Source organism: Eublepharis macularius, chromosome 2 (genome assembly GCF_028583425.1).
Source record: "Eublepharis macularius isolate TG4126 chromosome 2, MPM_Emac_v1.0, whole genome shotgun sequence".
Taxonomy (NCBI): Eukaryota; Metazoa; Chordata; class Lepidosauria; order Squamata; family Eublepharidae; genus Eublepharis; species Eublepharis macularius.
In genome coordinates this window covers 174,333,203-174,358,157 of record NC_072791.1, presented here as the reverse complement: position 1 = coordinate 174,358,157, position 24,955 = coordinate 174,333,203, and the positions used below count along the sequence as shown (strand labels likewise).

Genomic DNA, 24,955 nt, shown 5'->3' with positions numbered 1-24,955 from the left:
TACATCACACTGGCCTTCATTGAAATCTGTTTAGAGGACTTTGATAATATGAAAACAAGTAAATAACAGATACTTGATACAGATATCCAAGAACTCTTCCAATGCTCCTCTCTCTAAGAAAAGCACACAAAGTCACATAACAGTTCTGCATTAGTTTTACTAACATGACAAATCTTACTCTGGATACTTGTACTAAGAATCTCTGCCCTCAACTCAGAAAAGCTTCAGCCTGCTTCAAATCTGGGCCCAACTCTAAATAAAGTTCACATCTGCCCTCACTGCTGCAACAAACCTTACAGTCACAAACAGTGGGTGGAGGGAAACTAAATGGTACAGAAGAGGTCTTCCTAAACACTGCAGGAAGTATAGGCCCTTTCCTATTATATTTTCCAATTTGAAATGCCAGAACACTAGAAATTCCCATCATCCTCAACAGTAAGTGATGGCTTGGTGAAAGAGGAAGTTCCAGCTGCAACAGGAAGAGATCCTGTATTAACTGAGTTCCCCTTTTCACTGCTAAGTATTCTACCTTGTGCACAGACAGGTTTTGGTGCACAGAAGGGGGTGGGGTAGAGAATAAAAAGATGGACTGGCAAGAAGGGGCAGGACTCAATTTGTCTATTATTTGTTTTTGTGAGTACTTGACAGAGATGTTTAAAAAACCCCTTGATAGGAATACTCAAACTGATTGCAGCTAATCACACAAACTACCTGAAAGCAAATGGTGTGTGTGTGTGTGGGGGGGGGATTGTTTAATCATAAGAAGCTATATTCTTCAGATAACTATTAAGTGGAATTGAAGAACAGCAGAACATAGCTCAAGTAATTAAAATGCAAAAAAAAAATCAGGGAGGAAGAATTTTTTTTACTTCATTTATACCCCATTTTTCTTCCCAATAGGGACCCAAAGTGACTGACACCACAGTCCTCTCCTCCATTTTTTCTCCACAACAACCCTATGACTTAGCTTAAGTTAAGAGTATGTGACTTCCCCTAGGTCACTCAGCAAACTTTGAGGCTAGACCAGGGAATCGAACCTGAGTTGCCCAGACCATAGACACTACACCATACTGGAATACATACAACTGACATAATACATGACAAAAAACAGGAAATAAAAACAAGCATAAAATTGTCATTAGTTTAAGATACATATATGAAAGAGGGAGGGCCCATTGTCAACCAACTGATAGCAAAGGTACTCAGATGTGGAACAGACCACTTCAAACAGAAAATTTCTGTTTCTGAAGGCTGGTTATCATTAATTGTATGAAACAGTGAATTGATGCCATTGACATTTTCAAAGTTGTAATTAACTTTTTCAGGTGATGATTCCTAGGAATTGTGCAAGTATTTGTATGATGTATTGATTTGTAAACTGAAATTGGGGGTTAGGGAAGAGAACAATTTTTTTAAAAAAATCAAGCTATCAGTTCACATAATTTGGTTTTGATTTGACCTGCATGCCCAATGTAAAATGAAAGCAAGACCAGAACAAGGATTAATTTTTGTTTCACTTTCATCAAACAGAGAGGTATCCTTGAGCTGAGGAAGATGGAAGCATTTGCATAAAAACTGTTCCCTTTTTTGTGTTTTTCCATAATGAAGCCCAAGCAAGAGAAGGATAAGAACTACTGTACGACATAATTATAGTGAAAGTCTCTGAGGAAGAAAGTGTGTAGATATTAAGGGAGTGCACTTAAAAAAAATTTGTTTCACTTTCATATCAGGAGTTTCAGAACAAACTAGGTACCATTATTGTTTTTTTCCTGGGTGAAGATGTTGCCAGCTCAGATCTAATCCATTTGGGGCTTTTTGTTATCATCATGAGTTTCAGCCCTGTTCTTTACCATGGAGGCTTCCAGACTCTCTGGAGCAGCTGTTTTCACACTTAACAGTACCAAAATCACACAGAACACAGCTCTCCCTCTAAACCATCAATCCATCAAGTTTTTTCTCTGTTACACTACACACACAGAGAGAACAATGGACCCTGAAGAAGGCGAGTGTCGGTGGGTGCACACTATGTCAGGAAGATGGCGTACAAAGAGGTAGAGGAGGAGCAGCGGTGGAATTAAGAACAATTCTGCTTTATGTTCACCTTTTTCTTGTTTTATATTTTCAATTATTTCCAATAAATTATTATCTTTGAGGGCAAATCCTTCCTTTTGACACTCAGAGTTCTGCTGCAAAATGAGGTGTTCTTGCATTCATCACCACCAATCTCAATTTCCCAAATGCAGGCAGGCAAGCTGGCAGCATGACTGCCTGAATCCCCCCCCCCTCCCCGCCTATACAGACCTGTTTTTCCCGCAAGTTTTCCTTTTGCTGTGGACAGGCAGGATTGGTTTTGAAAGGTCAGAGTAGACAAATGACTCGCAGGAGCCTTGACTTGAGCTTGACGTGGAGAATTTGTTTTTAAATAAATGTTTTGGCAGATACTATATTAGGGGGAGACAATCCTAAACATGTCTACTCAGATGCAGGTCCTATGTTATTCAATAGTATTTACTCCCAGGGAAGTGTCCTTAGAATTGCAGCCTATGATTGAAGTCTTCCAGGGCTTCTTATCAAGTCTGATTGACTGAACAGACCCCTTACTACCCCTCCAACAGCACTTTTCCTCACAGTGACCAACTGCCCAAGTGATCTGATAGGGGTGTGGGGGGACAGACCAAGGCCCAGGTAGCACCGCAAACCAAACTGCACCTCAATAGGTCTACTCAGATGTAAGTTCCATATTATTCAATAGTGCTTCCCAGAAATGCAGCCTATGCTTGAAGTCTGCAAGTTCTCCCTTCTAAACATTTCCAAAGCCGATAGGTGGAGAGGGTTCTCCTCTTGTGAGGACCCAACTGGTAAATAGTCAAAGTCATTACCTGGGTAGCAATGGGGGGGGGGGGAGATGCATTTTTGCACATTCCTCCTTCCTGCCAACAAAGTTAATTAATAACATAAGGGGTCTCTCCCCTTGGGATCCAATTCATGAATGTCGTTAAAGAAAACAACATGCTGCTGTGCGGACCCAGTGCCTGCATGCCACCACTGCTGCTAGGTTAAAACCAAACCAAACCATACATACTTTGTGATGGGCAGGTATTGTTATAATGTGGTTTTCCAGATTTGGTTCATCATTCTGGAAGCTACTTTAAGAGAACAAACATTATTGAATGTATTTCTGGCTAGTTTATTTCATTTTTCACATCCCTAATAGATAGGAGACTGGCAAGGACTTGAGGGGGCATCTCATGTTTTCTTCCTGCACCATGTCCTCTTTTCCTTCACTGCTCCCCTTAGCCTCTCCCCTTTTCCTGCTTCCTCTTCTCCTATCCCCCTGTTTTCACTTTCCCCCCTTCCACCCCAGGCAGCCTCTCCCCTATGGCTTAGTTGCATGGTGAAGAACGTGCAAAGATTTGAGTGGAGTACTTCACTTTTCCTTGTATCCCCTTCCCCACACTATTTCCTCTTTCCTTTCTCCTGGCAGCCTCCATATGCTCACCTTTCCCTACATCCTTGTCTCTTTCAAACCCACCAAAATACTTACCTTTTATCTATCCCCCATCTTCATCTATATTTATTCATTTACTTCATTTATATACTTCATTTCTCCACAGTGGGGACCCAGGCTTCTTGCCTCCATATTATCCTCATAACAACCCTGAGAGGAAGGTAAGGCCCAAAGTATTGACAGGATCAAAGTCACACAGCGAGTTTCCACTGCAGAGTTGTTATCTGAACCTGGATCTCCCACATTCTACTCTGAAACTCTAAGCACTATACTACACTGGCTTGGGCGGGCGGGGGGGGGGGGCGCTTTGTAGCAAGCAGCCAGGCCTGGGAGAGTCGTGCAAGTCAAGTCGTGTGGTGGTTGTTTCTGGGCCTGGTCCCACTAAGTCCTCCCTCAAAAAGTGCTGGAAAAGGCCCTACCCGCCCACTGCCTTTTTATTATCATAGGAAATACATGTGATGTTGTCTTTCTTTTTTTAAGAAACCTACCTCACAGATATATTTTAGAACAAAAATTACCAGAACATCTATGTTTTTAAGTTGCTGAAGTCAAAGCTTGGAAAACACATAATGCTCACACTCTAACAACAGCTGCAATCCTACATGCATGGGAATAAATCCTATAGTACTTATTGCCATTTACTTATGAGTAACATTTATAGGAGTGGGCTAATCTGAGACACTCTTTAAAGGAGCTTATGAACTGCACATTAAATCAAAGCCTTCTCAGAATTCAATATTTCAGCAGTTGAGGCTTTGATTAACGCTTTCTACTGAACAGCCAAATAAATATGCTGCTGCGTTCTACCTTCTTCTTTTATTAAAAACTTGTTTAGACACCTCTCATGTACAATGAGAAGTAGAACAGTTTCCACAACATACCCACACACAAATCAAGACACAACATCTACCCTCAACTTTTGGAGCACATAGAAGTTATTTCTTAGAAACTGTGGCTTTACAAGTGTTTGCAGATCTAGTTCTTTCATCTTTTACTCTAACAGCGGCAAAACAACATTAGCTACTCCTGTAATACTATTCATTAAAATATTCCCTACCACTCCCACTTAAATAAAAACAATAGGAATACACACTTCTTGCCCAGAGGATCACACTCAGTTCAATTATGTAGAGACTGTTCCTTGGCACTGCTTGCATGGGAACTGGCCATGCTCTGTGATGGGACAGAAAGTGAAGAAGAGCCAAGTTTTGGATCTTATGCAGCATGAATGGAGCTGCACTGTATAAGTACTAACTTTTCCACCTGCCTCATCTCTGCCTGTCCCCACTGCAGTCATCTATCCCCCACCACATATAGTGCTCTCCATCATGGATCAGTAGACTCAGGAACACGGGTTGCAGTAAATGGGGGAGGGAATCAGTAAACACCCCGCCTTCCACAAGCTGAAGCACTTACTACAAGGAAGCTTAGAATGTAAGCCATTGTTTTGTCTGCCTACCTCACACATACTATACCTGTCAGTGTACTATCACTATTCCTTTAAAGAAAATCTAATACTTCTGTTGCTTCTTCTTTTCAGTTAAGTGCCAAACTGTGGTTTGGCCATGAGTTTTGGCCTCATATACTCCTTTCTTCTCTTGAATATTTCAAACCTCTCCTCATGGTTCAGGCAAATCATCACTTGCCATGATGTCCAAATTGGTTTGCCCAAACTAGAACGCAAAAGAGAAAACTGGAGCAGTAAAGAGGAGCAAAGAGCATGCAAATGCTAAGATGCTGCACAACAATCAAAGCTTGGTTTCAGCTACTGAATCAGAATCAAGCAAAACAGTACAGGAGTTAGCGAAGTACTGCACTGCAATCCTATGCACACTTATCTGGGAATGAATCTTATTGTATCCAAGTACAATTTACTTCTGAGTCAACATGCACAGAATCCTCCTATCACAGGCTCCCTAAACTGAAAAAACAACTCAACAACAACAACCCACCACCACCACCACATTCGATTTATATACCGTCCTTCAGAATGACTTAATGTCCACTCAGAACAGTTTACAAAGTATGTTATGATTATCCCCACAACAAAACACCCTGTGAGGTGGGTGGGGCTGAGGGAGCTCCTAGAAGCTGTAACTGACCCAAGGTCACCCAGCTGGCCTCAAGTGGAGGAGTGGAGAATCAAACCAGGCTCTCCAGATTAGAGTCCCACACTCTTAACCACTACACCAAACTGGTTCTCCACACCAAACTGGCTCTCCAGTTTGTATTAATATAGTACCTAATAAAATCGAATAGGGCAAACCCACTACCACAACTATCCTATGCAACTGTCCTATGCAATTTTCATAGATCAACTGTCATTTGTCACATAATTTTCAACATCTCCTATAAAAAACAAGTTAAAGCAGTCATTTTTAATCTACAATATTTTCATTTTAGTAATATACCGAGGTCACTGTCCAGAGGCCTTTCGCAAGTATGAGAAAAAAGTGCTTTAATGTATCACAAGGTGTAGTACAAATCTGAAATCATAAATTGTTTTCAAAGTGTTAAAGTTCATTATATTATCCAGCTAAATGTCTTGGGGTCAGTAAAACAGAAAAACTGTTAGTTTTCTTAAGTTTACTAGGTGTCTGGTCAGTCGTCAAGAGTCCAGCAGCACCTTTAAGACTAACTAACTTTATTGTAGCATAAGCTTTTGAGAGCCACAGCTCTTCTCATCAGCTGTGGCTCTTGAAAGCTTATGCTACAATAAAGTTGGTTAGTCTTAAAGGTGCTACTGGACTCTTTACTATTTTTCTACTACAGACTAACACAGCTAACTCATCTGGATATATGACCAGACACCTGTTAGCAAGGGGCTCAAAACTACAGTGTTTATGATCAGATACACAATTTTCTAGCATCCATCCTATCTTATTTCAAGGAAATGGCTTGCCCCTTCTTTGGAGGTGAATACAAGATTTGTACCATCTCAGAAAAGGAAATGCTATGAAATCTAATGAAGAAATTAAAGTCTAAATAAGCTCACAAATACACCCAAAGCTAAAGAGCTCTCTGGCTGTCTAGCAGCAAAACAAACAAACAAACAAAACTCCACACACCAAAAGATACTGAAATTATTAGAACAGGAGCAGTATCACTAATGAGTCACCAAAAGGAACAGATGAAGAACAGCAACAACTAGCACAAAGCTATTGCACCAGAAAAAAAAGCCAGAGGAAACTCCAAAAATGTATAGAGTTAGCTAGTGAGCAAGGCACTGGTCATCCCAGCACACAAGCTGGCCTATAACTGGTAGCCATGCTTAGTGCTGAACAGAATCTATTACCTTAATTCTGTGTAAGACTCCAAAGACATCCTGAAATCATAAGCCTTTTCTCTAGGAGACATTTTTTTTTTTACTTAGCAAGCAGAAAAGCTACCTTAACCAATGCAAATGAAATATCTAACACTGGTCAATGCAAGCTCACTACCAGTTTGTGGCCAGTCTTTACTCATGGTTCAGATAAGATGCTTAACAAATCACATCCAAAAGTTTGGCCTGCATAGGCCACTTTGCATTACCATGAAACTAAAGAGATACAGATTCAAGTTCTGGTCCCACAACATCTTCAGTATGGCTCTAGTCCAGCCAATTAATATTTCCATGGTAGACACACCACTAGAATATAAAATACTCCCATGCAAAGCATAGAAGGACTTCTTCTACAAGTTTCGATGTTCCATATGGTAAGGTCCAAGGAATTTTTGTTTTGTTGCACATGAATTTAAGAAGCAGAAAGGAATAATACTAAGATGGAAGTGACTGGTATATAACACAAAGTTGCTCTGTTTGCAGTAATAACTTCCGAAGACAGATTGATACGTATTTCATTTTTGTGAAGGCCTTGAGCTGAAGCAGTAAATACTAAGCCTTGGTATTCTGGACCACTTAAAAAGGATGGAGAGTAGGACAAATATTCGTGTTTCCAATAAGACAAATGTTGGTTCAGAAGACATCATCAGCCTTGCCCCACATTACTGCTTCCTCTACTAGCTGGGTAAAGTTAAAATATCACACAGGCAATATAAGAAAGCTGTGCATCTTCTCTGTCAGGCACTTTCATTTACCCATCAGCAGAGGAAAAAGTGACAGCTGAGGAAGAGGGGACAGCACCAGCACCAGCATGCAAGGGAGTGAGTGGGCAGAGAGGGACAGAGTGACTGTTTGAATGTTTAACTGGCTGGCCAACATCTCTACCAATTCAGAGATGAGAGTGAACTTGTGGAACAGCAGGAGAATGCTACCTCTTTTTAATACTATCTATAGCACTGTTTCCAGAAGCTCTACTCAAGCACACTAAATACATGTTAGTAGTTCCAGATGGGCAGTCAGGAAAGTCTGTAGCAGCAAAATAAAGCAGGAGTCCAGTGACACCTTAATGACTAACAAAATTTATTTCAGGATAAGCTTTTTCTGAGTCAGGGCTCACCTCATCAGATGCATTTTAATTTGTATTAAATGTATTCCGCCATTCTCTATAGGTATATACAACCCTTCCCATACTTTTGTTCTTACTTAAGACAGGAGGAAGGAACAACAACAACAAAAAAACAGTCAATCTGTTTAAATACCTATTTCTCTGTTGTTTGATCATATGTGCAATGTCAGGGCAGGGCCTACAGAACACACTGACTGAAAAGCCAGTTCAGCTCATCACAGAGAGCAAAGCAGACCTCTGATGTAACAGCACATGAATTCTCAGAGCACAATCCTCTTTACTGGGTGAGAAGAACCCACACTCCTGCAGGAGCAGCTAATGCTTATTCATCCTACCATAAGCCTGAGAAATGCAAAGAAGAGCTCAGCTACAGTATTATGACAATTGCCGACACAGTGCAACTCTAGGCAAGATCGTGCAAGGGTGAAGGGACCCAAGGTAAATTCAATTTTGTCTCATCCAAGAGGAGCATTGTGAAAGATGAAGACTTATTTTAGGAGGCTTACACCTGCCAACCAAACATTTACAGCTCCCACAACCACAGCTGCAAGAAACCACAGGAGTTTGACATCAGATTCTGTCTACTTTTAACCATTTTCCCCAGAAAATTGCAGGTATGCATCCTTTTGGCAGTTTGCTTGCTCCAATATTCTGCAAAGTAATTCAGTTGAAATACACTCCTAACATTTCCCCAAGCAAAGTTCCTATACAAATGTAATACTATGCACATTAGCAAGGGTTAAAAAATTTGTCCAGGCTGAAGCAGATTCAATATGGTCACACAAAAAAAATTCACCTTGGTAGCTTCTCCACATCACCCCAGACACACATTCTGATAACAAAACTGATGCTCTTCCCCTTTCCCTCAATAGCCGGGAATGATGCACAAACATGAAAGAATAGGGATCCCTCCCACCAGGGCTTTGTTTCAGCTGGAACACGGTGGAACGGAGTTCCGGAACCTCTTGAAAATGGTCACATGGCTGGTGGCCCACCCCCTGATCTCCAGACAGAGGGAGTTTAGATTTCCCTCCGTGCCACTCCAGCGGAGGGCAATCTAAACTTCCCTCTGTCTGGAGATCAGGGGGCGGGGCCACCAGCCATGTGACCTTTTTCTCCTAGGGCAACTTACTGAGTTCCACCACCTCCTTTCCCAGAAAAAAAGCCCTGCCTCCCACTATTCCTGCAGTCCTTCCTCTTCTTCTTCTTGAATAACCCGAGGAAGGGCTTGATGCTATTATAGGGAAGAAAGCTAGTTGTAGATCATCCCCATTTGTATTCACTATCTAACAGAATTATACTATTGCAACCTTCCGCCACCTACCACAAATAAACAACAAACTGGACTACACCTTGTCATACATGAGCTCCTCATTATGACAACATTATGAAGGATTTGAATCAGACTGTATGCATACCAAGAATCAGTCTGCCAGAGAACTATGGACAAGGAAAACCCACAGCGTTTGCTTACCAGTTTCATTTGGCTTCACTACAAATGAAGTCCAAACCCTTCGCACTCAAAACAAACAAAACCATAGCATCCTGACAGTGTAATCCTATGCAGGGTTACTCCAGTTTGCGCTTAGACTACAGCAATTCAGTATAGGATTGCACTATTAAGTATATCTAAGCAGTTACTTGCCACTTGCATTTTTTTTCCTAAAGAAAAATGAAGAGTTCTTTGCTCCCATACATTATACCAAACTTCATTTTAAAATTAAATATCATACAGAAAGGCTGTTAAAATCAGACAATTATGTAGTTCATGTCCTGTTCCATCTGGACTTAAACTCACCCAGTGCCAGACACAACCATGAACAGGAAGAGTAGTCTTTTGGCAAAGGAAAAACCATACTGACCATCTCTTTTGCAAGAAACAATATACAGCTTCTAAACCTAGTTTCAAACCATACTGACCATCTCTTTTGCAAGAAACAATATACAGCTTCTAAACCTAGTTTCATTGTCTAATGCTTTCATTGACTGCTATTTTTAAATGATGTTCAAAACTACTAAACTGACCCTTGTATTTTTGAGGAAAATTCCAAGAACTGTAAAGGTATTTATCTAGAAAAACATTTTGAAGAGAGTTGCAGAACATGCGCCTATTCCAAGTCAGTTCAGACAAGATGTCAGCGTGGCTACAAGAAGTACTTCAGGTATTGCTCTTTTCTGTATCAAATGTAGAAACTAATAACATATGCAGTGGGCTCAAAATACACCACCGAACATCTGGACTATCAAGAGTTCCCCAATATGCTTTAGTTAACCCATCAGTGTAAAATCGAAGATGGAGAACATACTGCTGACCAACATCTCTAAGGATAAACAGCATTACCAAATGCTCTTCCATCCCAATTCCAAATCTGATAATTTCATAGTGTACCTCCTTGAAAACTTGCCATTACATGCCATCCTCTCAACGGGCTCTGCCCTGATAATCACTATAGAAGTATCAAGCCCTTAAAAGGAGGCCTTCAGGATTGTTCAGCTATGGTTTCTGTGTGGGGGGGCGGGGGGGGAGAGTCACTGACTACAGGTCCAGGGAGTAAAGTGCATAGAAACAACTGGCATTTTCTCTTTTCAGGCTCTAAAAATACCGTGATGACAGAAAAATGTTTCCCTATATGCTTTAAAAGCTTACAGATGGATGATTTTATATAAATTTACAGTCCCATTTCTCAGCAGTTACACCCTTTTAAACTCACTGAAGACAGTGGGCTCAGAAGGGTACCATATAACTCTGCTTAGGCTTGCATTAACTAGATTCAAAATGCTCAGGGAGACCATCTTCTGTAACAAACAGCTGAACTAAAGAAAGAATTGGGTCCCTACTTTATTTTTATATAGTACAGAGGTAAAACCAAATAGATGTAAATCAGAGAGCTAGGAGCTTTGGTTATACTTCTATGCTTGTTTCAACCAATTAGTGCACCCCTTTATCACCGCTGCATTTCTCATTCTTTAGAACCAATAACGTCCCAGTGTCTCAAGGAGTAAGCTGTGCCATATAATCACAGAGAACACTTTGATATTACAGCGGCCTTTGAGGGCAGGAAGTCAATGCTGCAGGATACATATAGAAGAGGAAACAGAAGCCACCTGCCAGACTTGATCTGTGGCACTCAGCAAAAGGGTGCAGGAACTTCCTTCGTCACATTGCCCATCAGGCCTATGCAAGTGGATACCTGGATGGCATAAATGAAGAAACGGATATTGTTTTCCATGTCTTTGGGTGCATGTTTGTGCCCACACCACCATTAAAGTACTTGGGGGGTTTACCATACAATCTTTGGAATAAGTTTGCAAGATATTTCCCTCTCCATGGAAGTATAACTAAATTTGCAAGATGGCCACTTCCTGTAGAGCACCCCTTTATACATGCCACTGGCAGTTTCTACATTGGACTTAAAGGCTCAGGTGTGCTAGGTGTACTTTGGAACAGAGAATCTTCAAAAGCACCTGTATTCATATCAGACAGTCTCCTTGACACAACCTACTGGACTGAAACTACATCCTTAGCCTTAACTGGCTACCTTGCATTAGCAGAGCACATAGAATCCACTTCTTTAGTTCCATTCAGTGGGGAAAATTACTAGTTACTCACTGCAGGACCTATGACAATGTACTGGCAATCTTTTTTTATGGGTGGGAAAAGTAGCCCTTATTTTTGGGAAAACTACAGGGAACCATGATGACCATATCATTGTGGGGAGGGCAGGGCAAGAACCAATTGGGAAGCACCTACATCACTTGGGGTAGGCTGGGATTTTTTTCCCATTATAACTCCTGCCTGGAGAAATAGGCATTTGCCACCATTATTTATTTCATGCATTTTTAAACAGCATTTCAAACAGAACTATTCCCCAAACACCACATAATATATTTTAAAGCCAAATGACATATAATCAGAAATCCCATAAACTATAAATAAGAGACTCCCCCAACATAACATCAAGAACAAACAACTATAGCAAGCCCTCAGTCTTAAATCAGAGGACCTCTGGAACACACAAGCCTTCACATCAGTCCAGAAGGCCCTCAGGAATGGGGGTAAATATCAACACATGGGGAGGTCATTACACAGGTGAAGCAGAAGAGGCAGTCCTTTCGGCCAGAGCCAACCAAGCCTCAGTTAGAACTGGATCCTTAAGGAAGAACTTCTGTGTTCTCAAGCCCTGGTTCTGACAGTACAAGCAGAAATGATCCCATAGACACTCAGGATCCAACCGCTTTAATGATTTTAAGGTCAAAACCAGCAATTTGTATTGGGTCCCAAAAGAAACAGGGTGCTTAAGGTCATTGAAACATTTACAAAAATTCTGTACCGAGAAATTAAAGAGAAATATGCATACCCACATTTATATATGTGATACACAAGATATAAATCATACACGTTCTGTTTTATACATACACACATCCATGTGTCCGTGCAGAGACACAGAAAGGATCGGGCCCCACACACTGGAACCCACGGGAACAGCCACCCCCACGGCCACTTCCCCCATCCCTGCAAGGTCCGGGGGCGTAACTGCACCAATTGCGTCCACGAGGGAGGCAGGCGGGCGGGCACGCACTTCCGTCCGAGGCAGGCCCGGGGGGAGCGGAGCGGAGCGGCGAGGCACAGGCAGACCAGCCGCGTGCGTGCTCCTTGCATCGAACGGGCCGGGGTTCCAAGGCTGCGAGGAGCGAGCTGAGGAGACAGGCGGGGAGGGAGTGATTTATAATGAAGCAGGATGGAGGCAACTTACCGCAGTGGCTCAAGCCTGACGAACGGGAGGGCGGGCTTTAGGGAAGGGGTGAAAAGGGGACGAGGAAGCGGCGGCAAGGCCGGCTCGCTCGGGGGGCTTCACACACGAGGGGGAATTAGCCCCATCACCAGCCCCCGACAGCGGCTCCGGCTCCTCCTGCTGCTGCCGCCGCCGCCGCGGGTGCAGTCGAGAACCACCCTCTACGGGCCCTGACAGCGAATCACGACACGTCATACCGGTGACTGACACCCCGCCCAGCCATTAAGAGCTCAAAGCACCGCCGTCGTTGCCCCCTCCTTCGCCCTCCCCTTCTCTCCCCGGGAACTGTCCTCTGAATGGTGTACGTTCCGCTCACGCAAGGGGAAAAAACGCCCCGGCCAGGTTGAGTTAACCAATTGAAAGCTACATGTCTGTTGAACGACATTAGGCAACTACCAATAGGGGAATTCAAGAGGGGCTTAAAAGACCGGCATACGGAAGCCCTGCCTACCGATGGGAAAGTGACCAGTGATGTTATAGCCTTGAGGTGACTGGCAGCTCTCAGCTTTACGGTAGGTGGGTAGCATTCCAGAATGGCATGGATTCTTGGCTCTTTTCTGTGCACGCCTCGAGGCATGATGTTATGGACAACTGCCCTAAGGGGCCTTTGGATGTTGGAAGCAAAGATTCTTCAGAGATTGAAGAAAAAAGAACTACAAATCCCAAGATACATTTAAAAAAAAATGCCGCAGCTTTATTTAAAGGGCATCCTGGGATTCGTAGTAGTAGCTTTACCACCTTCCCATAGAACTCTTGTTCACAGGTGCCTTCTCCTCCAAATCGCTTCTTCGAGCGTAGATTCCTGCAGTCTGCCCCTATTAATGGTTGCCATGGCTCGCAGATTACGACACCGCCCGCCCATGAATCCTTAGAGCAAAACGCCCTGTAGCTTTCAGTGGTAGAATTCTGCGGCCGAACCTCAGCAGCATCGTTTATCATCATCTTATACTTTCCGTTATCTCTTCTACATAAGCCACAGCCCCTCTGAACTTTTGAGGAGACTTTAGAAGGTGCGCACTAAATCAGGTTGCAATCCTATGCGCATTTGTTGGATTAGCGAGTTTCACGGCATTTACCAAAACTCCTGAGTATTTGTGTTGAAGACTGCGTTGCGCGCCCCTCTTGCTCCTAATATCTTACGCAATTTTTGTGCTACCTCCTAGTACACAGCAGTGCCTCGCTTTTCTCAGAGCCAATCCACCCCGCCATTCTTACTGCCTTTCCATGTATCATGCGCGCTCCGCCTCTGGTACCTCGGGACACACGCTGGACGCGCGCAATCTTTCCAGCCTTCATAGGCCACGCAAACATGCGACTAACTAGGAAGGCTTCGAATTGCCCCCTCGTGCCAAGGCGCTTTAATTACCAACTAAGGCAGCTTCCATCTGTTCACACAGCCCTCAAACAGAATGGTGCTTCAGCTCCCTCAGCCCAAGCGCCAGCTCCATACCCAGTACTGGTAGCCTCACACTGAACTACGCGCTCAACAGGGGAAAACGGGCGCGGGTTCAGCTTCTTTCAGTGTTTCTTCCTTTACGTCTCGGCGGGGGCGCGGATTGGATGGCAACTCCTTCCGCGGTGCGGCTCTACGTAACCACATTTCGATGCGAAAGGGCGCGAATTGCTGCCCCGGAGCTTCTTGGGTTAAGGGGCAAAGAGAGCAAATAAGGAGAGTGTTTTTTGCTTTATCTGACCCACGGAGAGGCATAGTTTTCACATCCTGCTGGGAAAAACTGGGGTCCGGGGGAGACAGGAGGAAGCCTTTAAACGCGTGGAAACCCGACTCTCTTTAAAATAAACACGCTGGCAGTCATTTGCAAGTGACTACTGGCTCTGGTCTGAGTGAGGAGGTCACTTCCGGAGCGGTGAGCGCGAAAAGTCTGGCGGCCGCCGCCGCCGGAGCAGCTAAGTGCGGAGTTACTGGTGAGGCTGTTTACGGGCGAGAGAAGAGGGGGCGAGCGGCATGTTTAGTTGTGGCCTGTGCCCTTCTACGACCAGAGGGCCTCAGTTAGTTGGCGACCAGGCTTAACTGAAAACCAGGGACGTTGCCATGTGGAGGCCTTTTTGAATTCCATTGACTGCAGTGGGCTTGGAAAAGCGAAGGTGCTATTTCAGCGTCCTGCTAAGGTCTACGGGGGGTGGGGGTTGGGGGGTCTCCTGGAATTACAGCTGTGCTCCAGGCTACAGGGATCAGTTCCCCTAGAGGAAACGGAAGCTTTGGCGGGCACCGGGCAGGCTCAGATTCATGGCATCACGTACCTGTGAGCTCCTTCCCCAAACTCTGTCCTCAGATCACCAGAATTTCCCAAACCAGAACTGGCATTCCTGTCCACTCAGTGGAGCTTACTCTTGGGAAAGTGTTTTTAAGGATTGTTACTCTTGGGAAAGTGTTTTTAAGGATTGCATGCTTTGAAATCTCTTAATGTGGATTAATAGAGCGTTCTACTGGGGGAGGCATGTCAGGCTGGGTCGACAAAAAACCTGAAAGCGTTCTGTGGTGCCTTAAAGACTTACAGCGTTTGTAGTACTTGTAGACCTGCTCAGGATTGCTCAATTAATAATGATTAATCTACTGGTTAAAACTTACAGCCCTGCTGTAAACCTATAAAAATCATTGTATCATCTCAAATATTTGCATGGGATAAGCTAGAATGTTTTTTTTTGCTCATTATGTTTGCAGAACAAGCTTATTTTCTCAGATATAAATTAACTGCTTGCTTGGTTTTGACAAGTATTTGAAGATTTGGCTAATTGTTAATCCAGCCACACTCCATTGGCCTAGCAACACCATGAGTTCGGTGGCCAGCAAGCCCTGTATTAAAGGCACTTGAACTGGGTATTTGACTAATTAAAAACAAACAAACTGGTCAAGTATTTTTAAAGTGGGGGCATTATTAGACAAATAATAATATATTTCTGTCATTTGCATGTTTTGTATTTGCACTAGTTACAAAAACAAATTTGCTAAATGCTTTTGTGAAGTGATGGGTAAGATCCATGTTTCTGTAAATAGAGGGAGTTTCTCACCTTACCCTTCTTCTATCTGCCCCTATGCCCTGTGTAAAGCATAGTAATTCTTCAAAGTAACATGCTGTGTGCCTTGTGTACAGTGCAGCTCCAAGGAGGGAGAATTGGACAAAGCTCTTGCACAGCCCTGGGGCTATGTCTATGAACAAATTAAAAGCTAAAGAGTGAATGGAGGGCTTTAATCCCGCACCCCCTTCTTGCTGCCTGATACACTGTTTTTGGAAGTTCTCTGATCCTCTGCAGCAACTCTATGGAATCTATGGGATTACTGAGAGAAGAGGAAAATGAGAATGTTCTGCTTCTATAAACTCTGTCCAATCACAGGAGTTTGGATATCTCTCTCTGAAATTAATGTGAAAAAAAATAATGAATTTCCGTGGGTGGCCGTAGGCATTAACCTTTGCTGCTGGAGACTGCTTATACTCCTGCTTGGAGAACCCCCATAGGACCGTTTCGCTTTGTCACTTTTTCCCACTTCCAGGTAGGGAGAAAATAGTCCTCTCTTCTGCCCATTGCAGCAAATGACAATATTAGGTAACGAAGGATAATATACAACCTACATGATTACATCCTTGGCTTCATGGAATACTTGACCTAGGTCATTTAACTGGTCTGTTGACCACTGTACCAGTCCCAGTAAGTACTGATTAGGTTATCTGCATTGCAAAATATTACTTTTGCTACCATTCTCCTACTCCATCTTAGTGGAAATGCTGAAGCCCTCTATAGTGGAACGGATGCAACCATTCTCCATGAAGCTCTTTCTCCAACAGAAGCGCCGTTGGAGTTGGAGTTGGAGCTCTTTAGGCTGGAGGAAGGCTTCAAACTTCACTCAGTGGAGAGCTAGGATTCTCTCAATTGTTTCTGTGTTTAGGCATACATAAAATCCTAGTACATGAGCACTGATTGATATATCTGAAGTGGCCCAATGTTTCCATCCATAGTAGTGTTTAAAAAAAACCAACAACTTGAGACAGGTGTTGGAACACAGATACTCATCAGGATGCAATAAAATTACTTGTAAAAAGTGACTGTTATAGGCTATTAAATTTAATGATCCGAGCTTACAAAATACAGTTTGCAGTTTTACTCAGTAGTAATTACTGGGAACAGTGAATTGCTCATGCTGTCAAAGTCTTCTGCTGCCCCTTATGAAAGGAGGTCATGGCTTGTTAGCAGTTTATTGTGCCAAAAAAAGTCCCACGATCAGGTGGGAATGGCTTTCTAAATGGTCCCTAAATGTTTAATCTTGATTATCAAATTAGGCTGCTGCTTCTATTGATACTAAGCCCTCTCATACTCTGGTCTTGGTTGTTATGGTCCTCCTGGGCCAGGTTTAGGGATGAAGGCTGCTCTTATGACTGTTCCTTGTTTATTTGACATCTGTGGTAACTTCTCCCAGCCATAGGCTCTGTAGTTGTCTTTAAAATGCTCTCTTACATATATGTTGACAGCATGCTATACAAGAAGGGGCCTCAGCCTTTTTGAGTTTGTGGGCACCTTTGGAATTCAGACACAGGTAGTTAGTCTGCAAGTAACTGATCTTGCTTAGTACCGTCACATGTATAAAGAAAAAGCAACACAGAAATCCTTAATTTTACAGTTGTTCACTAGTCTCTAGGTCAATATAACGCTGTATTGCCAAAGTCCTGAGTGCTACATGACTGAAACTTTTGAGTTATACTCTGGGGTAGTATAGAGGCTCTGTTTAGTTACAAACCAATGTTTAATGTAAAAGTCCAATGGCACCTTAAAAGACTAACAACGTTTAGAAGTATGGAAATTGGAAAGTTATATTTAAATTGGTTGTTTCAAATGCCTAGGTTTAGATCCCAGTCCAATCCTAGCCATTTAATCGTGTCCAATCCTTGGCTACTCTGTAGATCGTATCCCTCCAGGCCTTTCTGTCTCTGACTGCTTCTTTCAATTCCTTCATGTTCAGTCCAGTGTCTTTCATGATGGTATCCAGCCAGCGGGTTTTTGGTCTTCCTCTCTTCCCTTTTGTAAGCAGTTTGTTGCAGCCAGCTGATACTATGAACAAGAGATGAGAATCTCTTGACTCTGCCATCTGTTTAAAATAATGTCTGAGGAGTACCAGTTAAATAGTAGAATAGATAACTGAAGGACTGTTCTCCCAGAACACCAATCCAAGAGGATGAGAGTATTATCTGTCTCACAAATTTGATGTAAATGATGAATGTGGCTTTTTCCTCTAAAAAGAGTAAGCCATTTCAACAAAGTAAACAGTTTTCAATTAAAAACCAAAAAAGCATCTTATTTCTGGTGGCATGCACTAAAATGATGGTAATGTAATAAGTTCATTAATTACTAATTGGTTGATATTACTGCCCCTGTTATTTTATAATGTATCATGGAATGGGGCCTGGCTAGAGATGTAAAGGCTTGGAGAAAAAATGGAAAAATTCAGAAATCCCTTTTCCCCACAAAAAAATTTTCTAGTGGAAAAGTTGGAATTTGAGGAGAGTACTGAAAAAACTCTTATGAAATATTTTATATTTTAGATTAAGTAAAACACTTTTAAAGACAAGGTAGACCTACTGCAGACATATATAGCTCTTAAATCCAGAATGCATTTCTGCATCTAGAAAATGTAAAAGTAGAGAAGCTTATTTCAATTTGTGCAGACCTCAAGTTTTCCAAAGAGCTGCATGAGACTAAAAATGAAGCCTCGGAATCAGAAGTTTTAGAAACTGGTTATGATTAGAGATTTGAGATGTTGATACGTTTATTTTTAAATAAAATGCTGTAGTATGTGCTGATAATACACTACTGAATAGTTTACATTTCAAAATGTGCTATTGATTTAGTTGTGAGTGTGGGGCCCTTTTCCTAACCAAATAATATATTTTCTACTATTTACTATAAAGCTTGTGTTCTATATTTCTACTCTTCATATAGCAAAAATTAAGATATGTGCTAATGTAGCATAGAGTGCATCAACTTGCAGTTCTCTCTCAAGTGTTAGGTATATTTGCAGTTTTACTTGCAGAAAACTAACTTTTAAATTCCATAAATATATCAAACATTGCCATTTTATAAGCTAAGCAAGTTACAAAGGATACATTTTATGTTGTTAAAGCAATAAAATTAGTTTAGGTTTGATACGACAGTAAGTGTTGCATGTTTCAATTTTCCCCAAACTTTGTTTCCCCCCCCCCTCCCCCCCAAAAAGAGAGAGAGAGAAAAACATTTTTCCCAGTGGCTTTGAAATTTTCAGAAATATTACATCTGTAGGACCACCTTGAGAGCCCCGTGGCACAGAGTGGTAAGCTGAAGTACTGCAGTCCAAGCTCTGCTCACAACCTGAGTTTGATCCCAGTGGAAGCTGGGTTCAGGTAGCTGGCTCAAGGTTGACTCAGCCTTCCATCCTTCCGAGGTCTGTAAAATGAGTACCCAGTTTCCTGGGGGTAAAGTGTAGATGACTGGGGAAGGCAATGGCAAACCACCCCGTAAAAAGTCTGCCAAGAAAACATCATGATGTGATGTCCCCCCACAGGTCAGTAATGACTCATTGCTTGCACAGGGGACTACCTTTACCTTTAGGACCACCTTACCTGGAACCTTTTCTGGTTTCTTCAGTACTGTTGTGTCCTGTAAGTGTTACATGTAGGGCAGTAATCTCTAACTTGTGGATTGTGCAAAAGCTATTGGAGTCACAGTGTTAAACAAAGGCAGGTGTGAGTCCAAAGACCCAATGCACAAAGAAGCTGCCTGCTGAATCTTTTTATGGTTTATTGTTCTGGTCTCTTTATGTCACTCTTTGACAGGGGCAGGTAATTCTCACATAATTTTGTAAAAGGTGTGACTGAATTGTGCAGATAAGCCACAGAATGATCTCCTCTGCCTGTTGCTATGGTCTCCCATTCAGGAGCCATGATAGATGAGTGACTGATGCAGGAACAGGATGGGACTACTCCTTTGAGGAACAATAGTTCTTACACTTAGAAGGGTTTTTTTTTTAAAGTATGCATTCACTATAACAAGTTTGAGGGATACTGGTACAGGACAGGCTAGGGGGAATATAACCACATTGATTGTAAAACTATGAAATGGCTCCAGAGATCAGAAGAAGCTACGGGTTAGTTGTTGTAGTCCATTTACTATTGACAAGTGGTATTAATTTTATTGTACTGTAAATAATACTAATCGAGAACAAAATTGCTCTAAATCCTGTTGTTTTGTGACATTCTCTTTATTGGCTCCCACCTTATGGAATGGCCTGCCTGAAGAGGTCAGGAAAGCCCCCACTCTCCTGTCTTTCCACAAACTGTGTAAAACCAAATTATTTAGGAGGGCCTCCATACACACGCAGTAGGGCTGTGCTATAAGGTAATGGTTCAAAGAGGTACTTCAATAAAAGGACAGGGACTGTGGACTATACTAGTGTGCACTAACTGTTATTATCTCTTACTATGTCATGCCAAATTGCTTATTTTTTGTGTCAACTCTGTATCAGATTTCTGCTTGTTTTCAAATTTCTGCAGTCTACAGCCTATTGTATTGTTTATTGAACGTTCCAGCTGTTGATCATATTGATTTACACTGTGCAATCTGCCTTGAGTCTCAGTGATGAGAGAGGTGAACTATAAATAACATAGTCAATAGAATAGACATTTGGTAACATTAATTTCAGAATGTCACTTTTTATCAGAATGCTACTTGTTGTTAATATTGAATATTAAACATTGAAATAATTCATTGTTTCCTAATTTTTCCTAGACTGAACATGGCAAGTGACATCCAAGAGGCTCCTAAATATGGAGCTTCTTGTTCAAATTCTAATGCTGATGGAAAACTGTCTTTCCTACCTGGAAAGCTAAAACAGAGACTACTTCCTTTTCAGAAGAAAGGAATCACATTTGCAATGGAGAAAAGCGGCAGGTAAAATTATCTTAAACACAAGGTGTATAAAAATTGTCAGTCCCATTCTAGGAACGAAAAAAAGCCTGACCTATTGCTTGTGCAATTACAAAGATTTCTTTAAATGCAATACTTTGAAATATTCTCTGAATGTTTGTTCTGAATATCTAAAATTCTGATTGTAAGAAGTTTATAACCCAGATAGCTGCATTTGGACCCAAAGTCCCATGGAAGTGTTCTTAGACTATGAAAATGCTAGTGATGAGTTGCCAGATGTTAATGGTGGAATTACCTTAGCAGTACAAATATTTAGGATTGGGATACCAGTAATGTTCATAAACAACTGTGCAATCAAATGTTTATATCAATAGAAAGAAAAGCAAAAACACTCATCATTGTTATACAGGACAAACGTTTGTATCCAAAAGTGTTTTCCCTCAGTATAACAACCCATTCCAGTGGAACAGCCCTTGTGAGTGGAGGAGGTGTTATTTTTGCGCATTTCTGTGTCTTGCTGAGACTCCACTTTACCCCTATGCTGTTTGTTAGGTCCCCTGAGAATTTCAGAGGGTTTAGTTTAGTGTACTGTTGCGGGAGGAGAGAAGCAGAAGAGACCACTTCAGCTTGCTTTGATCTTCTCATGGTACTTTAGATCCAACTCAAATAATAGAGTCCTGAACTTAATGTCCATGTAAATTAATAATTGGATTAGTTGAACTAAATATTTCTGTGGCAGCAACACTATTGAACTTTCTTTCACGTTCTGTAGTCTGCAGTGGTACTGAGCAGGAAAAGGGGTGATTTCAGGGTGCTTTATAATGGGGTGGATCCCTAACCCTATCTTACCACTTCATTGAGCTAAAATTGAAGCTTTCCTCTAACTCTGTTGGAGGAAAAGCCACTTAAGTCAGAGGAAAGCCCCTTCAACTGTATAAGGGCTTCAGACTTGGCTCAGTGGAGGGATAGAGTAGGTAAGATCCATGTCATGAACAAACCATGACAGAATGAGCCAGGAAGTCCTCATAGTTTAATCCTTCACTTGGTTGAACTCCTCAGTTTGATCTTCATGACTAACTAATTGCTGTTAACTCAAAATGAGGAAATCTTCAATTTTGGCACAGCGTGCAGAGTGAGGGAGGAGTGTGGAAGCCCAAAGATGTTTTGGTTTGTTCTCATCAGAAACAGTGGTTTGTTCGTCATGTTGGAGTGCAGCCTTAATTATATCTAACAGTAAATTAGTTATGGAATCAGTTTTGAATGAATAAGTAGTAGTTAATGTTGCTTAATTTAGAGTTTCAATGTCTGGTTACTATGACTCTCCAGATCGCATTTTTAAAATGTTCATAACTTTGCAGAAAAATCTAAACAAATGGTCAGTTCAGAATCCAACAAATGACTCTCCTAAGACTGACTGATTGTATCTGTTGGTACTGGATGCGTTGAGCCTGCATAACAGTAATGATTTATTTGGTTTGCCTTAAGCATAGTTTATACATCTTGGGAATAATAAAGTTAAGACTTTTTGAGACTGTATTTTGAGGCCATGGGCTAATCTATACAATCAAGAGAACCTAGTGGTAAAGCTTTTGCTGAACTCTTCCGCTGCGGGAAGCAGGTTTGAACATTAAAAACAACAGGTGAAGTGATGCCAGCATTTTCCTTGGTATGCTAGATTTCTATCTGAAGGGTGGGGTTTTTTTAAATGCAGGATTATTGAAACAAGTACCATCACTACCCACATAAATACACCCTGAAATGGTACTGTCCAGGAGACGTTTTGTAACTTGATTTTCAGTTGGCCAACAATGATAAAGGATTCATGGTTCTTCACTGGTTCCATGTAATGGATTACTATTAGTTTAAATGTCATTGACCTCATTTTACAATAACTATCTTCAGTTTGGAGACAGAATGCTGTGAATGGCACTAAAGACTCAGCTGAGTTTTTTCACTGTTAGATATTTTTGCTTCCTGATGGAAGTTTGACACAGCCACTCCTATACCTTTCTGTGAATAGAAAGCAGTCTGAGTTGCTGTCAATCTGACACCTCTCTTTGGCACCAAACTCAGTTCTGACATGCCACGTGCAAGTCATTTGAGGCTCTATTTTTGGTGAAGTACCCTAATTCTTGCAAGACAGTAATCGTCAGTACAGATTTAGGACTGCGTAGTGTGATTAATGACATACAAATGAAATGGCTGCTTGCACATTTTTAAATGTACCAGGCTCACATTCCTTAAATAACCCCAGTATGAGAGAGATGTTAATGCTAAAGTGTTGGCTTGTGAGTAGGATGCAAATTATATGTTGGAGTGTTATATAAAACTGATTCACATGAGTGGGTGCAAAATCCGAGGAAAATCTGGAACTCCACATTGAAGGGAAATAGCACTCTTCCTCTATACAGTATGTTCTGTTAGAAATATGTGAGCCTTGGTCGTTAAAGGGAAAAAATATTTGGTACTAAAACCAGTGGCATTGTCAGTTTCTATTATTATTCTTTCTATTGATTTAAATTGACATGAGCTTCCTTGAACAGTTGTGGAAAAGTGGAAGATAAATGTTAACAGCTGTTTAAAGAAACGGCTATATAAGCAAACAATTTTTGGGCAGTGTCAATGGATGTTCGTGTCAATGGGTGTAAATGATTTATTTTTTATTGATTGGTTGATTGATTTTATAGTCCACTTTCCCTGCAAGCAGGCTTGAAGCAGATCACAACAGTTTAAAACATAAAATAAAACAGATAAAACTGGTAGCATAAAAGAGGAGGTGCAAATCATAGATCCATCCTCAGCAGCGCACATTGCACAGTCCCGTATATAGTCATTTTGGGCCCACAGGGGCCGCTGACAATCAGCAAATGAAAGCAACAGCAACCAGGGAAGGGTCCCCTTCTGCCTTTATCATCAGGTATATATGTACCCACCCAGACTTGGGCAAAGGGTACCTGACTATCCTTAATAATAACCTGGATAGTTCAGATAACTGTTTTTTGTCTTAAGTATACAGCAGAGCTATTTGCTTTCTTTTCAAAACTGTATATTTGTGTACCTGTACTGCATAGCTAAGTGAATAGCTCCAGCTTTTGGTTTCCTATCATGAAACAATGATTTTTTCCAGGAATAAATGTCCTAAAATGATAAAAGGAAGTAAAGAAGGTTCAAAGCCTCCTGTTTTAATGCTGGAGTGGGTTAAGTACTCGCATGTCTTTATAGACGGGCTGAAGCTGCTGTCTAGCTTACAAATGCCTGAAGCTAACCCATGACCACAAGGGACATAATGAAGCTAGACAATGTCAAAGGAAAAGAAATACTGAAACTCGCTACTTGATGGATTTCTTTCCCATCAGTCAATACAAGTTTCCAAAAGTTTATGAATTTGTAGACAGCTGAGCTGACTAGCAGTGCCTTTATGTTTTGGGGGATTCCCTTGAAGAATAAACTTAAGTCACTCAGAATGCATCATAGATTTGTAAATAAAATTTCTGGAACTTAATTTCAATGCTTTCCATCATGCAACAGAAGTAGAGAGGAAGTGCATTTCTTCTGCTGTAGTTTTGCTACATTATGTTGGTTGGTTGGTTTTTAACTTAGTCAAGAGCACACGCTGCTTCAGCAGTTACAATATGACTTCTGCAGGTTCCCACACACACATTTTACTTAAGTGCTGTTCTTCTGTTCCAAATCATCCAGCTTTTCTTTCATACATCATAGATATAACAGGGAATAGCCAAGACTACTCATGGTTCTTGGCTTGAAAATTATATAAATATTTCATTACCTACCAACCTTTGAGGGTAAATGGGTACAAACATGCTCGTTCTCTGAGGCAAAGCCCTTTCCATATGAGCAGTGCTTTCTTTGCATGAGTTATTCAAGCATTTCCTTATTATATCCTTAAATTTTAATTAAACAAGTCCTCTTCTTTGCCTTTTGTCTTTTTCCATATTGGCAGGGCTATTGAGAGAAGTGTACATACTATAAAAAGAAGAGAAGCTACAAAATGTTAGCTTCCTCCTTTCTTTTCCCATAGGAGGAAGAAGAAAGGGTGGGGGGCCTATAAAATATGGGCCCCTCCCTAAAAATGAAGGAAACTGACTCTCAAAAGCTTATGCCCTGATAATCTTGTTGGTCTCTAAGGTGCCACTGGACTAAAATCTTATCTGCAGACTTAGAATTTTTGTGCCCAAGTAATATATGTATAACTACCATTGAAGATATGCCCAGCAGATAACCCAGTCCTCTAAGAGAGTACAAAGGAAAGAGGAAGATAGGGTGTGCTTGAGATGACCCCT

The 24,955-nt window shown here is 41.5% G+C and overlaps 2 protein-coding genes across 5 annotated transcripts in view; one reads left to right on the top strand and one right to left on the bottom strand.

Moving 5' to 3' along the window:
• The window catches only part of R3HDM1 (R3H domain containing 1), a 109,650-nt gene extending 96,776 nt beyond the window's left edge, over positions 1 to 12,874 (bottom strand). For both annotated transcript variants that reach the window (XM_054970845.1, XM_054970844.1), the window contains exon 1: positions 12,711 to 12,874. The gene's annotated coding sequence lies outside the window, so the exon portion shown is untranslated. The remainder of the gene's footprint in view (positions 1 to 12,710) is intronic.
• Positions 12,875 to 13,173: 299 nt separating this feature from the next.
• The window catches only part of ZRANB3 (zinc finger RANBP2-type containing 3), a 63,870-nt gene continuing 52,088 nt past the window's right edge, over positions 13,174 to 24,955 (top strand). The window contains exons 1-2 of one of the 3 annotated variants that reach the window (XM_054970380.1): positions 13,174 to 13,261; positions 20,517 to 20,678. In XM_054970380.1, the coding sequence (XP_054826355.1) occupies positions 20,524 to 20,678 (155 nt within the window). In that variant the 5' untranslated portion in view covers positions 13,174 to 13,261; positions 20,517 to 20,523. Of the gene's footprint in view, positions 13,266 to 14,451; positions 14,673 to 20,516; positions 20,679 to 24,955 lie in introns of those variants that run through there. The other 2 variants (XM_054970381.1, XM_054970379.1) reach the window with 2 other exon arrangements.